The 16,065-nt window shown below is 43.6% G+C and overlaps 1 protein-coding gene across 1 annotated transcript in view; it reads left to right on the top strand.

Moving 5' to 3' along the window:
* Positions 1–16,065, top strand: part of insra (insulin receptor a) — a 99,896-nt gene that overhangs the window by 60,523 nt on the left and 23,308 nt on the right. Inside the window, exon 3 of the mRNA XM_052128473.1 lies at positions 15,589–15,910. Within this exon, the coding sequence (XP_051984433.1) occupies positions 15,589–15,910 (322 nt within the window). The remainder of the gene's footprint in view (positions 1–15,588; positions 15,911–16,065) is intronic.

Below are 16,065 nucleotides of genomic sequence, written 5' to 3' on the forward strand. Positions count from 1 at the left end.
TTGCGTAAGCAGCTTACGCTATGGGAAAACTCTGTTTCTCGAGAAATATTGAAGTCTTTATGTAAAACGCATTGCAGCTGCACAGCAGACAGCAGTGAGCGAGGCAACTTGCTCGAACCAATGATGGGGTGACTCTGAACGCGCGACCAATGAGCGCGCTTCGCGCCCGCGCGCTCAGAGCCCGCCAAGATGGGCGTGGCTAAGGCTATATATTAGGCGCCCTGTCATGAGAGTTCTTTAGATTTAATCTCCTTCAGCAAAGACCTTCTCTTCACTGGATCCTCCGGATTATTGGAGTCTTTTCGCCCGCCATCGACAAGCCTACAGCAGGACTGCTACGAGGACGCCGGCGCCTTCAGCCGCCTTCAAAGCCTTCTGCTACGCCATCCGGCGTGCATCACCTTGATATCCTTTTACTAAAAGCTACTTTGCAAGTGTTCGCCTCTGTGAAGCTTTTTGTCCTTTAGTGAAAGAGCAAATTCGAGGCATTGTTTCAAATGCCTTCGACCTGCGCCTCGTGCAGAGGCCCTCTTCCTGACGGGGACCGTCACATTTTCTGCGCTCGCTGCCTGGGACCTGACCATGCAGAAGCTGCTCTCAGTCGAGGCGGATGCCCCGAATGTGACTCCCTGGGCCTCACCGAGCTGCGCGCTCGCTTTGCAGCCTTCGCCGCGAACAAGCCTGCTACCACCGTGCTGCCATCCCCTCTGTTCGAGCCGCGCAAGAAAAAGCGCCGCTCACGGAGGCCGCCAGAGCACGCGGACTTTAGTGACGTCACGCCGGGCCAGTCCCCGCATGCTTCACCACCACCCGAGGACTCCCTGCCGCCAGTTCAATTCACGCAGGCAGACCAGCACCCCTCCAGAGCGGTGGGTCTCGTCTCGTTCAGCGCGTCAGGGAACGAGAGTGAAAAGGATGACAGCCTTTCCATTGACGCTGCATCCGACGACTGGCCGGGCTCGGCCTTCCACCCCGCGCCGTCGACATTAGCGGACACTAGCAGGGGCACCAGCATGGACTCAGAGATCGTCCGCATCCTGTCTAAAGCCGTGGAAGACCTCGGGCTCGACTGGTCTTCTCCGGAAGAACCCGCCCGCAGCCGGCTGGACGAGTGGTTCCTGCAAGGGCGCCGGCAGGCCCCTCGACAGAGACCCTCCCCTTTCTTCCCCGAAGTTCACGACGAACTCACAAAGTCGCGGAAAGCCCCGCACTCTGCTCGCCTGAAGCCTTCTTTCTCTTCCTCGCTCTCCTCGGTGGACGGCGCGAGAGAAAGAGGCTACGAGGGAACCCCGCCCCTCGAGGAGGCTGTGGCCAACCATCTATGCCCACCCTCCACCGCTGGATGGAAAGCCAAAGCTTCTCATCCCTCGAAGCCCTGCCGATCTACCTCAGCTCTCGCCGGTCGCGCATATGCCGCCGCCGGCCAAGCTGCGTCAGCGCTTCATTCCATGGCTGTTCTGCAGGTCTATCAGGCCAAACTTCTCCGCACCATGGACGAGTCTGGACCTGAACCTGAGGCTTTCAAGGACCTGCGCAGCGCCACTGATGTAGCCCTGCGAGCCACAAAGGCCACCGCCCAATCCATCGGCTGGGCCATGGCTAACCTGACTGTCCTTGAGCGCCATCTGTGGATGACGCTAACAGAAATGAAGGACGCGGATAAGGCGCCATTCCTCGACGTGCCTATCGCTCCAAGCGGCCTGTTCGGACCGGCGGTAAGAGAGTTCGCTGAACGCTTCACTGAAGCCCGGAAGAATTCGCAGGCTATGCGTCACTTCCTGCCCAAGCGCTCCAGCTCGTCACAGAGCCGCCAGAGACCGCCTCAGCAGCAGCAGCAGTGAGCCAGGGCGGCGCCTCCCATCTCCCAGCCCAGACCTGAAACAGATGCTCGACGCTGCTCGCGTTCCGCTAACCGAAAGCAGCCGCCTGAGCGAAGGGGACCTCGGCCCAAGATCGTGCTGAACCCGGAGCCTCGTAAGTCTTCCTAGCCATAGGAAGAAAGAGAGAGAGTGCGTGTCTCGCAAAAGCCGGACCACTCTCTCCAAAACGTGTAAAACATTACCCAGTCCCATTACAAGCGGCTGGAAAAGTCTGTACAGCAATCAATTGTCCAGTCACAGAACTCGCTCACCTGCAATCAAACGCCGTTTTAACGGCAACACACAGAAATCACAAAAAGAGTCATTTTCTGCCTGTGTCACTAAGGGGTCACGTGTCCACACTAAAGTGCGCATTCCCACATATCAATACTGTCCAAACAGTGCCGAATACTTCCCCAGCTCAAGCTGGACGCCCCATAAATGTGGATCGTGTGCCTATTGTCATGTATACACCACTACACACAAGCAATGTTCCCACAGTTATAAACACTTCCCCAGTAAAAGTGGGAAATACTATAAAGGTAGCGCACGTGCCTGCTGTCATGCATGCACCCCTACACACAAACACTGTATGCATGCCCAAAAACACCCCGCCGCGAGCGGGAGGCTTTATGAAAACGGCGCGCGTGCCTACTACGGTATATGCACCCCCACCCATAAGCACTGCCCATACAGTTTCAAACAGTTCTCTGGCTCATGCCGCGAGCCAAGAAACTCCCCGCTAAGAACGGGAAGCTTTATGAAAGTGGCGCGCGTGCCTATTACAATGTATGCACCCCCACCCGTAAACACTGTCTATACAGTTTCAAACATTTCTCCAGCTCATGCTGCGAGCATCTCACACGCACCCCTGCACTCGGCACTCAACAAAGCTGCTCAGCGCGCTCCCGCGCCTCTGAGAGCTGTAAGCTCAGTGTTAGCACAAGGCGATTCGCCGGCAGGGCCCATACGTCACTGCGACACGCCCCCAGCCAGCATTCAGCCCATATCTGTGCGAGCAAAAGCCTGGGAAAAAATCCCCGACATGCCGAAATGGGTTTTGAACATAATAAAACGCTTCAATTCGCTCGCAGACCACCCCGCTTTTCAGCGGTGGTCGAGACGAAAGTGAGGAAAGATGTTTCACATGTTCTACGCACCGAGGTGCTCAAACTGATAGAGAAGGGCGCTATAGAAACTGTTCCTCCCTCTATGAGCGAGGCGGGTTTTTACAGCTGCTACTTTCTCGTCCCGAAAAAGGACGGTGGCCTCCGCCCCAGCCTAGATCTCAGACATCTGAACAAAGCTTTAATGATTCGCTCGTTCAGAATGTTAACGACCAAACATATCCTCGCGCAAGTTCGCCCCGGGGATTGGTTTCTATCAGTGGATTTGAAAGATGCTTACTTTCACATTCCGATAGTGCCTCATCACAGGCCATTTCTGAGATTCGCTTTTGAGGGACAGTCATACCAGTACACAGTACTACCATTCGGCCTATCATTGGCCCCCCGTACATTCACGAAATGTATGGACGCAGCACTTTCCCCCTGAGACAGCGGGGAGTGCGAATACTGAATTACCTCGACGATTAGCTAATCCTAGCACAATCAGAGAGTCAGTTAACGACGCACAGATCTTGGATTATCAGCCATTTAGAATGCCTGGGTCTGAGAATCAATTTTGCAAAGAGTGTGCTATCCCCCAGCCAGAATATCTCTTTTCTGGGAATAGTGCTAGACTCAGTGCAGATGACGGCGCGCCTCTCATCAGAGCGCGCACTCGCTATTGCGCCCCCGTCAAACGATTTCAAAGGATGCTCGGTCTCATGGCCTCGGCATCAGCTGTACTCCAGCTAGGATTGTTGCACATGCGTCCTCTCCAACGTTGGCTCAAGAGCCGTGTCCCCATTCACGCGTGGCGCTCGGGCCACTTTTTAATCAGAGCGAATCAAAGCTGTATAAAAGCCCTTACGCCCTGGAAGGCCGTCGACTGGTATCAAACCGGCGTGAGTCTGGGCGTGAACACACGGAGAAAAATGATCACGACAGATGCCTCCATCTGGTCTCAATAGGATGGGGGGCCCTTTACGAGGGCAGGCCTGTCTCCGGTTTTTGGTCAAACCCGGAAAAGCGCCTACATATAAACTGTCTGGAAATGAAAGCGGTCGCCTTGGCTCTCAGAGCCCTGCTTCCGTACCTGAAAAACGAACACGTCCTGGTCCGAATGGACAACATGACGGTAGTATCGTATATAAATCGCCAGGGTGGACTCAGGTCGAGCTCCCTGCACTCTATGGCCAGGGAGCTCATCTTATGGTCACAGCACAACCTGCGCTCGCTGAGAGCAGCGCATGTGCCAGGCGTCCTGAACCAGGGAGCGGACATGCTGTCCAGAGACAAAGTTCTCCCAGGAGAATGGTCTCTCCACCCCTTGACGGTTCAGTGGTTATGGCAAACCTTTGGCGAGGCAGAGGTCGACCTCTTCGCCTCCAGGGAAAATGTGCACTGTCCTCTTTTCTTTTCAAAGAGCACGGACGCGCTCGCCCAAGTCTGGCCGAGCCGCCCCTTGTATGCTTTTCCCCCGATCGCGATGCTACCTCAGGTCATCAGTCGGATCAGGGAGGTGAAATGTGCAGTGCTCCTGGTAGCCCCACTCTGGAAGAACCAGACGTGGTTTTATTTCTCTCTATTTCCAAGGAGCTGTTCCTGGTTCTCTTTATAAATAGCTTTGTGTATACAACCTAAACACGTTCACCGTGACCCTATTTTTTTATATTTTAATTATTATTATTATTATTATCATTAGTATTATGTTTGCATTTGTAATTGTCTTAAGATCTTAATTTGTATTAGTAATTTTCCACCCATTGGAGAAGGATACTTGCGTGACCGCAAAGGGACGAGTGCTTGTATACGATTTTTTTTACCACTTCACTATTTGAATTGCTTTTATGTTTAGTTTGTAGTGCAAATTGAATTTAGAAATATCTTTGGTTTAAGTTTTTGTGTTTCAATAAATAAATTAAATTTTTAAAGCAAAATCAATAAAGCAAGAATATTCACAGATACGTGTGATATAACTATCTGCAGTAGTTTACAGCACACGGTATAATGAATTACAGTATGTGCTGTACTGTAAAATTAATTTGTTTATATGATGTATATTAAAATACATTAAATTAGCTGTAGAGTAAAATTTCTTTCGTAATTGTTTGGATGTAGTATATTAAATTGCACTGTCCATACAGTAGAACTAACCACAGTAAGCACAGTTTTAGCTTGACAGCGTTAGAGTAACTAACTTCTATCTATTACAAGTTAAAAATGAAACGGTTGACTGGATGCTCATACATAAAAAGTAAACAGTATAAATGTTAACATGATCTTGGTGTGATAAAATGGTTTACTAACCTTTTCTATGTCAACCTATGTCCAATTTTACTTGGTTGCCATGATGACAACACCTTAAACCGTAAAACAACTGTAAAAATGACACCTTAACTGCTGATGGTATTTATGGAAATGGTTAGTGAAAGAAATGTCCTAATTTACTCTACATTTCCTAACAAAATATCTTGTTTCTGCATAACGGCATAGAACTCAATAAGGGTGCTTTCACACTTAGTTTGATTGCTTGGACCAAACCAGGAGTTTGTTTTCTCCCGCTGCTCGCACTGGTCTGTTTTCACATCATAATATTTGGGTCTGAACCGCTGTCCGATTACGTCATCAACGTGAGTACAAGCTGTTACCACTATATCTAGGTAACAACTCGAGAAGACATCACTGTGTTATTTGAAGTATTAAAGTTTGTCTCTTTGGATTTACCACGAAAACTTGCCATGCGCAGAACAACTCTTGTATTCATCTCCCGCAGATGCATTGAATGTACAATGATGCGATGAATGTTAGCGTTTGTCTGCCGCGAGCTTGCGGATGCATTGCAAGAGATGTGAAGAATGTGAGCTGCTCTCTGAAGACAATGTATTTGGACACAAGCAGGTAGGAGAAATGTATTTATACCAAAATAATTGTGATAGGGAGCCTGCAAAGACACAAACTTTATGTCATCACAAGCGGTTCACTAATGCGATATGGTATGATTGTGTTCATATCAGCAGCGAACCATACTGGAGTTCACATGAACCGTACCCCAGACCACCTTTTCAAGTGGACCAGTGTGCGGATCCAAGTTCTGAAAACAGCGTTCACATTATCCAAACAAACCGAACTTTAATGTCATTCTACCCCGGATGTGCACCAAAAGTACTAGTGTGAAAGCACCCTAACCCTCTTGTGCCGCCTTTCCTTACTGCGATACAGGTGTTTGTTTATAATCTGAGCTCTATATGATCTATATTCACGTATCAGGTTGATCTTCCCATCTCAGGTGTTTGCACACAGGTGTAAGTGTTGTTTCTGCTTGTGCTGAACTACATTGACCTGCTGCTGAGTGTACAGGTAAAGCTCTGCATTTCTGATTGAGTCATGTGCAGCCACCCACCCCTGATGCTGAAATTTGACCCAGATTCAGTAGATAGTGGCCTAAACATGAATGAACAAAAGTTAAACTCAATGTCAAATCAACAATAACTTACTGGCAACAAGTAACCAGCAAGCTGCCGTATCCCATACCATAGTATAATTACTGTAAAACTATCTACAGTAGTTTAAAGCACACTGTATAATGATTTACAATATGTGCTGTACTGTAAAATTAATTACGGTAGTTGTTTATATGACGTATATTAAATTGCAGTGTCTGTACTGTAGAACTAACCACAGTAAGCACAGTTTTAGCTTACAGAGTTAGAGTAACTCACTTCTGTCTATTACAAGTAAAAAATTAAACAGTTGAGGCCTTTTTGCAATTTATTACATAGTGACAGCTCAAACTATGACTACACACATAAAAGTCCATTCAAAAACTTATATATTAAGTTCACCAGATGTCCAAAAAACTGAAAGAACACTCTCCAATTCTCTGCCTGTCCAGACCTAGAAAACAGAAATATAAAAATCAATTAATATCACGTAACTAGAGTCTTGTTTTTATATCAACTTGACATTTAAGCTACAAGAGAGAGAATACACTCTCAACAACCAAGGTAGTGCATCAGTCAGAAAGGACTGAGATAGAAGTTACATACATATAGAGTAAAATTCAGAGTAAAACATTTCCACATTTAATATTTGAACACAACAAAACTTTATTTTAGCTGGAAGTGTCAAATAAAGTGGCCGGTATAACTTTATAAATATGAAAGGGGCTTTCGGCCAGTGTAAAAACAAAATTTCTTCACAGATAGGTAATTTGGTTACTTAGAGTACTTCAAAACTTGTAACTGCTTACTTCAATACTAAGACTAACAAGACTGACCGTTATAGCTAATGCTGGTGTCTTTTTGAGAAAGTTAACTGTATCGTTACAAAGCTACTTGTCAAAGTTACTTTCTTATTTGTAACATCTGATATAGTTCTTAATATTCTATTATAGTCCTACTTATATACACATGCTGGCTGTTGGATGTTGATTTAACTTTTAGAGTAACAGGTAATACATTTATATGAATTAATTGAATAAATTGAAGTCAACGGATAAGACAAACTTAGGGCTTAGTAACCACTAGTTAGTTTGTAACTAAGTCAGTGCTTAATTTAATTGCACCACCAGTTCTTGACACAAGACAAGCTGGTAAGTAAATTGTAAGCTCTCAGGAAAAGTCGCATCATTTTTGGTTTCACCGAAGTTTAAGGGTGCAATGCTCAAATATTTAGTTGTGCATAAATTGTAACTTATATGGCTTGGGTCGCTCATTGTAAGTCATTGTTTTATTGTACACCATTTGAAAATCTTAAGTCAAATAAATTAGAATAGTAATAGCACACCTCTCCTTAATAAGCCACATGGTTGGGGCCTGGGCAGCTCAGCGAGTATTGACGCTGACTACCACCCCTGGAGTCGCGGGTTCAAATCCAGGGTGTGCTGAGTGACTCCAGCCAGGTCTTCTAAGCAACCAAATTGGCCCGGTTGATAGGGAGGGTAGAGTCACATAGGGTAACCTCCTCGTGGTTGCAAATAGTGGTTCCCACTCTCAATGATGTGCGTGCTAAGTTGTGCATGGATAGCATGAGAGTAGCATGAGCCTCCACATGCGGAATTTCCGCGGTGTCATGAACAACGAGCCACATGATGCGCGGATTGACGTCTCAGAAGCGGAGACAACTGAGACTTGTCCTCTGCCACCCGGATTCAGTTCAGTAACCGGGTCACCATTAGCACCTACTAAGAAGTGGGAATTGGGCATTCCAAATTGGGAGAACAGGGAATTTAATAAATAAAATAATAAAAAATACATTAAAAAAATCCACATGGTTTGAGGCATAATTCATGTCCAAAGTCCAAATGGTGCTAGATGAGTTACACGCCACTAATACTTACGTTTTTAAAAGCCTTTAACCCCTAACATGAGCAATAGTAATAGTGTTGTTTGCCTAAGCAAGCACTACTATTAATTGTCAGTGCTCCAGACTACAGGGAAGCCCAGCATGTTCTGGATCTGTTGGCGGAATGCAGAAAGTAGCTGACATCTTTTCGGAGCAGCCATTAATGGTGGAGGAGCTTGTTTTTCTGACTGTTTTAGCAGTACTGCTTCCCCCTCCCCTCATCTTTCTGCCCAAGTTTGCAGACACTTAAGCAATTAAGGGTTAACACACAGTGGCTCTGCCTCACAGACGGTAGATGCCATCGAATGGCTACCTTCCACAGCCAGCAAACACACTTGTTAAAATTTCAGGGTGGATCTGCGATTGGAGCTGTAAAATGGAATGTAATCTGTAAAATGGAATGTAATCTCACAGGATCAGGAGTCGCCATTCACACCATGTGCGTATTTGCTCACATCCATGTTAAAAGTGAGGAAAAGAGGGAGGGATAAAAATAGGGGCAGAGGCGGTAGGGGTTTTCAAGGAAATTATGATAATGAATTTCATGGAAGGAGATTTCCAAAGTGAACAATCTTGTTTTTGTGCAATAGTTGACTTGATCTCTGTGGCTCAACTTTTTTGCCTTGGCACCTCCATTGTTATCCGAAGCTCACATGTGGGCACACACACACACACTCCTATCATGTCAGGTGGTGAGGTGGTCCTCCCTGGATTGTTGTGTAGAAGGACAGAGGGTAATGTTGGCTGACCTGGTGTCACCTGACATTGAAGTGCACAACAAGAATTATACACTCGTAAGACTATCTCTGCATCATAATGTGGAATGAAAAATTATTCCACTCAGTTTACATGGCAGTAATTTGGAGTATAATTCTTGTGTGAAAGGGAGCTCTGTTTTACACCTTGTCAGCATTTCGAGAAAATATTAAAGACCGGCTGTGGAAAAACTGAGAAATTAATTCAGTTTTAGCTGCTTGGATCAATGCCAGCATTCTCAAATTTCAAGATTATTTTCCTGTTTTCATTGTTTTTGTTCTTTTTCCTTTCATTTATGAAGTTACTCTATTTATGTTGCTCGACATAAATTCATCCCTTTTAATTTTCAGATGATCCCTGAGTTTTTCAGAGCTTGTCAATGGCATTTGGAAATTTTCATAGAAGCCTTGAAGCAGCTCAACTTTGTTTACAAAAAGCACTGAACGTCTTCTCAGAGGCTTTAGTGCATAGATACAAATTACTCTTGGTGTTTTCCCTGTCAGTTGAAAACTTGTTATGCAGAAGGCAAGTCTGGAGATTTTGGAGCCTTTTTCTTGTGGCGGTGTTGTCATGGAAGCAGAGGTGTTTGCTGGGTTTTATTTGTGGTCTACACCAACTGTAGGATTGTGTTCACCGATGAGCCAATCACAACCATGAGCCAATATTCCATTAGCAGGAACAGGATCACACACACACACACACACACACACACACACACACACACACACACACACACACACACACGTATTTCCTCAGTGCCTTGTTCTTTGGCATCTGGGCATCTGAATACAATTCCGTATTATGTCCCTTGTGCACAGCTCTAATGGCTTGTGTTTGTGTACACATAGGCTGTGCTGATACAATCATATATTATTATATCACATTACTTTTTTGCAAAAAATTGCATTTATTCTTAAGAATCTTGTATTGTTAGATTTTCTTTATTATCATTTATGTGTGCGTTCATAATAAAGAAGTAGGTCGTTGAAATAAGCACAAACTCTGCAAACTACAATTCTCAGTGTGGTCATAGCCATTTCTATGAGGCAACATACTGGACTAGGATTCATGATACCAAAAAAGTAAACAAAGTTAACAGATAAAGTCTTCCACTCTTTGAAATTATCTAATCTCCTGGTTTTGTTGACCCACTCCTGAGCATACTTAATGCCCCAGAGTTTATACAAGGATCCCATAGCCACAACACAACCACCACACAACTAATCCGTGTGTGTTTGTGAGAGGGAGATTGTGCGTGCGTGTGTGTGTGTGCGTGTGCGTGTGTGTGTGTGTGTGTGTATATAAACACATAAACGCATGCGCATGCTCAAGCGCATTCATTTGTACATTAATAGCAGCGCATGCTCCAGCTAGCAGTGCGTAGTTTATTTTGAACAGGCTGTGTCAGAGACACGCTTGCATTTCACGTTGTTAGAAAGAGGTCAGTAAAGTATCTAGAGGAACTTGTGTTGTTGACACGGTTGCTGTTCTACAGATGAAGGTCATGGGAGATTCTCTTCCCTCCACCACATGTGTCTCACTGTCTCCATAAGAAACACCTTAAGGACCTTCTGATCTCCCTGTATTTGTCTTTAGGGTTTTTAATTTTGCTGTCTCTCTCTCTTTCTCACTTTTGTCTCCTGTGCCACAAATTACCTCTTTCACCTCTGTCTTTTTGGTGGGGGGTTAAGAAATATGTAAACACTCTTGAGTTTTCCTGACTTCAGTGGGAGTGGAAGAACTAGGCTATAACAAGACTCTTGTCAAACAACTGGTAGTTGTGTGCTGTTTTGTGTACATTGTGTGCATTTATAGGTTTGTGTGTGTGAGGGAAAGAGAAGGCACATAAAAGGCAGTGGAAGATTGTTACACCATTTTAGGAGCTGCTTATCAGAGTAAGCCATTTTGTTAATGTTACATATTTAGAAGTGTAGCCTGGTGTTGTAGCAGGTTAGTGTAAAATATGAACAGTAGAGTTTAGCACCAGCACACTTTGCCGAACTGCTTCTTCGCTCAGAACCAATAAGAAGTTTGAAACAGTTAAGCAACATACTGTTTGTGATCATTCAGACCCCCGTCACACCGCTGTAAACTAATATGACATTCAATTGTGTTATCGATGACTTCATGGATCATTCTATGATTAGAATTCACACAAGATCAGTAAAAGATGTTTGAACAATTTTCTAGCTATATAAAAGAAAATAATTATGATAGCTGGCCATATCTTCCTTTAGACAGATGTGTGAATTGCTTCGGCTGCAGATGGCACATGAGTGAAGCAATATATCAAACAACAGAGTGAATGGGCACTTAAGTGTATTTGAGTTGATTTGATACCTTTTGAAGACTAATTAAACATACATTGCATGACATATTCTTGGAAGATGTCTCTACATGAAAGATCATACAGATGTAGGTAAGATGGCACCAGTTTGCTAATAACTCTGCACACTGTTGTGTTCATGTTTATTGATCTTAACTGACTGAAAGTATCTGGAATTAGCTGTCAGCTTCAAAGTAGGTGAAGCTCCAAGTCACTCCTACCTATGACATTGACCATGTTTACATGCACTTAAAGAAACCGTTTATTCAAGGTTTTGAAGAAAGTAGCTTTCTGTGGCTTTCTGAGAATGTGGCTTAATGTTAATGCATAAGAGACGTTCAGATGGGTGTTTGAAGAGTGCACATGCATGGAACAGTCCAGGATTACAAATGTCATAGGATGGAGCCCAACAACAAGTCAACACAGTGGAAAGAATTAAACATTTCTGGGAGTACAGTGGGAAAATCACATAAATGTAAAACTTTGACTCTCCCTGTTGCTCTCTTATGCACTCGTACATTGGGGAAATCCCAGTGTTTTATTTAAGAAGGAAATGCTACTACTGCATCGCAATTCCACTGCAGGTCACGATAGAAAAGTTAGGAAACAAACACAGTACCAACACTGGATATCTGGAAATAAAGCAGAGAAACTGAGAAAAAACAGTGAAGTCTTCCTCAGTTCCCGTGTGTTATTTACACATGCGTTGTGGAGAATTTACAATTCTGCGGCGAAAGCTGCTACTGACTGTGCTGCAAGTATACATGAGTAAAGAGTTCCCTAACTGGAACAGTGTCCAGGTAAACGTAGTCATTGACCAATGGCAGTAGAAGTTGTTTAGCTGCTGATATTAAGTTTTCCTGAAAGTTTGCCCTGGCGAGCTGTTACGCACCACCGAAACAAACTCAAAAACACCTTTGTTTTGGCCAGAATTTGTTCTTAATGACATCACACCCATTCGTTCTTCGATGTTGTTTTAAGTGTGCTGGGGCCTTTGGAGAAACCCAAGAGATTTAAAGACCCAATGAAATTGCTTTATGAACACAGTTTCCTTTCCTGTGTTAATGTATTTCTTGTTAAAACAGGAGGCTGGGTGGGACATAATGAAAGGATTGTTCTTTTTTAATAGCCAATTAGCTTTAGTTACATCTAGGGCTGCACCTAATGATTATTCTTCCGATTAGTCGATTAATCTAACGACTAATTTGCAGATTTTTCTAAAGATTTTTTATTATTATTTCTTGATTAATATAACAATTAATTAACCCAAAATAAATATAAAAAATTGTCTCTTTAATATTTCAACATTTTATTAAATTATCTTCTCTTAAACACAAACAAATGTACAAGAAAAAAAGTGTGCACCGCAGGGCATTATTCTGCTACAAAAATAGCCCTGTCTTATCTGGTAATCTCCATTTTACAGTCCAACATAAATTTTATTTTGGAGAGATTTTATGTTGGACTGCTAAACTCGAGGTTGCACAATGTTGCACTCAGTCAACTGCTATTCTCTCTGCTGACTCACGACTGTGCAGCAATGCACAGCTCGAACTACATCATTAAGTTTGCCGATAACAGGACCGTTGTGGGTCTCATCAGCAAGAATGAAGAGTCAGCATACAGAGAGGAGGTGCAGTGGCTAACGGACTGATGTAGAGCTAACAACCTGTCTCTGAATGTGGACAAAACAAAAGAGATGGTTGTTGACTTTAGGGGAGCACAGAGTGAAAGCTCTCTGTTGAACATCGACAGCTCCTCTGTGGAGATCGTCAAGAGCACCAAATGCCTTGGTGTTCACTTGGCAGAGAACCTCACCTGGTCCCTCAACACCAGCTCTATTGCCAAGAAAGCCCAGCAGCGTCTCTACTGCACATCTCCCAGACTGTGTAACAGCTTCTTCCCCCAAGCCATCAGACTCCTCAATACTCAGAGACTGGTCTGACACACACACACACACACACACACACACACACACACACACACACACGTGTCCTGAGTTGCACTCAATTATTGACACTTTATACCTTGCTGCTACCTCAATAACTGCTATGTCCATAGAACACTATCTCATAGTATGTTATGTTTACATTTGGCATTTTTAGAAACTGTCATCTTTTTGCACTGCTGTGAACTGGTCGGCACTGCATTGTCTCTCACTGTGCCTCTTGTCCTGTTCATTGTTAGTAATTTATTGTACTGTCCCGTATTTTCTGCACACATTTGCATGTGCACTTTATAAAGGTATGTTATTTAGTCTGTGTAGTCTCATGTGGTTCTGTGTTTGTCCTATGTTGTTTTTATGTAGCACCATGGTCCTGGAGGAACGTTGTCTCATTTCACTGTGTACTGTACTAACTGTATATAGTTGAACAACAATAAAAACCACTTGACTTGACTTGTTTTGATATTCCTCCTGAAAGTAACTTGAATTTTACTAATGCTAAATGTAGATTAATTAAATTTTATTTTGGAGTGATTTTAAGTAAGAACTTTAAGTAAAAGGAAAGTGCAATCTACATTTAGCAATCCAACAACAAAATAAACGAAACAAATGTAATATTCAAGTCACCTTCAGGAGGAATATCAAAACATTGTGCAACCTCAAGTTTAGCAGTCCAACATAAAATAATTTTACAGTAAAATTAGTGCAATTTGAGTAACACTTAAATGTTTTTCTAACAGGAATATCGAAAACTTGTGCATTCTTAATCATCTCTCAGTAATACACATACCCAACTTACCACATACACACAATCTCTCTCCCTCTCTTTCTTTCCCTCCCATCCCTCCACACTCCACCTCACCTCCTCTCTCCCTCCCCCTCATCTTACAGTAAAATTAGTGCAATTCGAGCAACAGTTAACGTTTTTCTAACAGGAATAACTAAAACTATTCCAGTCTGAATTAAATCTCAGTGGGGCATGGAATATAATTGAATCGATATACAGACTGTAACAGTCACACTGTTTACGCCATTTTCTCACTCATACGTGGCCGTTAAAATAAACAGAAAATATAAAACGGCCAACTAACAAAATTAGATGACGCATGGTGTAAAGTTACGTTAGCAGCGGGGCAGAAATTACTTTTAACATGGGGGCGATGAGGAAACATTTAGTAAATCTATTTTAAGTGACTACTACTACAAACAGAAACACGTGTTGTAATACTAATATGTCATGTTTGGGTGGGGACAAAAAGTAAACAGGACTTACGGTGCTGCCTTCTTGACAAGCGCTCCGGGATGCTTTCACTTCAAGTGTTTGTTCATGGCGGTTGTACTGCTGTGATAAGCCATTTCCAATTTGCATAGCTTACACAGCACCACATTGTTGGGTCTCTGGCTAAAATACTCCCATGCTTTAGATGACCATGGGTGAGTTTTTTTTAGCTGCAGCTTGTTCTTCGTGGAATCCATACTTAAACCGGGTACTGCCATTTTAATTATGCCATTGCGATGCACGAAGCATGTTATGCAAATCAACGTATTTCTGTAATTGATGACGTCGATGTAAAGCGGTTATTGGGCAGGGAGGAGATGAGAACCGGCTTGGCAATATAAATAATAGTTTAATGAAAAACTGAACCAAAAACACACAAACATAAACACACAGAGCAGCTGCACTGTGTACTGTACTAACTGTACTAACTGATGGCCAAGCGACAATACCAAGATGAGACATGGAGAGAATGAACATAATTTCCGTAAAGCAGTGTTCGCATATAGTAAACTCCACCCACATGTCAGTAATACATAAGCAAAATTCACTCCACCTACAAAAGTAGTCCCACCACAAAAATATGATTTAGACAACTTTATAGCTAAAAAAAAAAAAAAAAGAAAATACTGAAGAGTTCATATGGGCCTTAGTGCTTTTGCAAAAATTTGACCTGCTTTATGATTTCTGCTTTTAAACCCTCTGGTTATCTTGCCTGCTAGGCTTTCATTTGAAGTGCTTTACTGTAAACTGAGGGATAAATTGCCATTTTTTCCTGTGGTAATTTATAGCAGACCGCAGTTACTGTCCGCAGATATTAAATTGTGTTTAACATGGAATATTCCTTCAATCCTAGGTTGCTCCTTGTGGACTGAACCAGCAATAATGTGATTTACATCACTTTGAATGAGAGGCATATGTAATAGAAGTATTCAGTTCTCAGAATGTAATCAGAAATATTCTCCCTCTGTCCACAGTGTGCCCGTCCTCATGCAAGCACCGTGCCTGCACTAAAGACAACCAGTGCTGCCATGACCAGTGTCTGGGAGGCTGCTTGGAGCCCAACTCAACGAGCAAATGCGTGGCCTGCCGCAACTTTATGCACAATAACACCTGCGTAGACAAGTGCCCGCCTGGATTCTACACCTTCAAAGGTTGGCGCTGTGTCAACTTCAGCTTTTGCCAGGAGCTGCACAACAAGTGTAAGCAGGGCAAAGGTGACTGCCACGAGTACGTCATCCACAATGGGGCCTGCATCCCAGAGTGCCCTTCTGGATACACTACTGTAAACTCCACTACGTAAGTAACCTGCTAATCTGCTACTACTTAGGTCAATGCACAAACGCTACTGCACACTTTCAATAAACATCCCTACGTCCCCAAGTGTTTTATGGGCTGCTTCAACAGCATCTTCTCTTTGCAATGGATTCTCACGCTCCACATGTATGTCAGGG

This window comes from Xyrauchen texanus, chromosome 6 (assembly GCF_025860055.1).
Source record: "Xyrauchen texanus isolate HMW12.3.18 chromosome 6, RBS_HiC_50CHRs, whole genome shotgun sequence".
NCBI classification, from domain to species: domain Eukaryota; kingdom Metazoa; phylum Chordata; class Actinopteri; order Cypriniformes; family Catostomidae; genus Xyrauchen; species Xyrauchen texanus.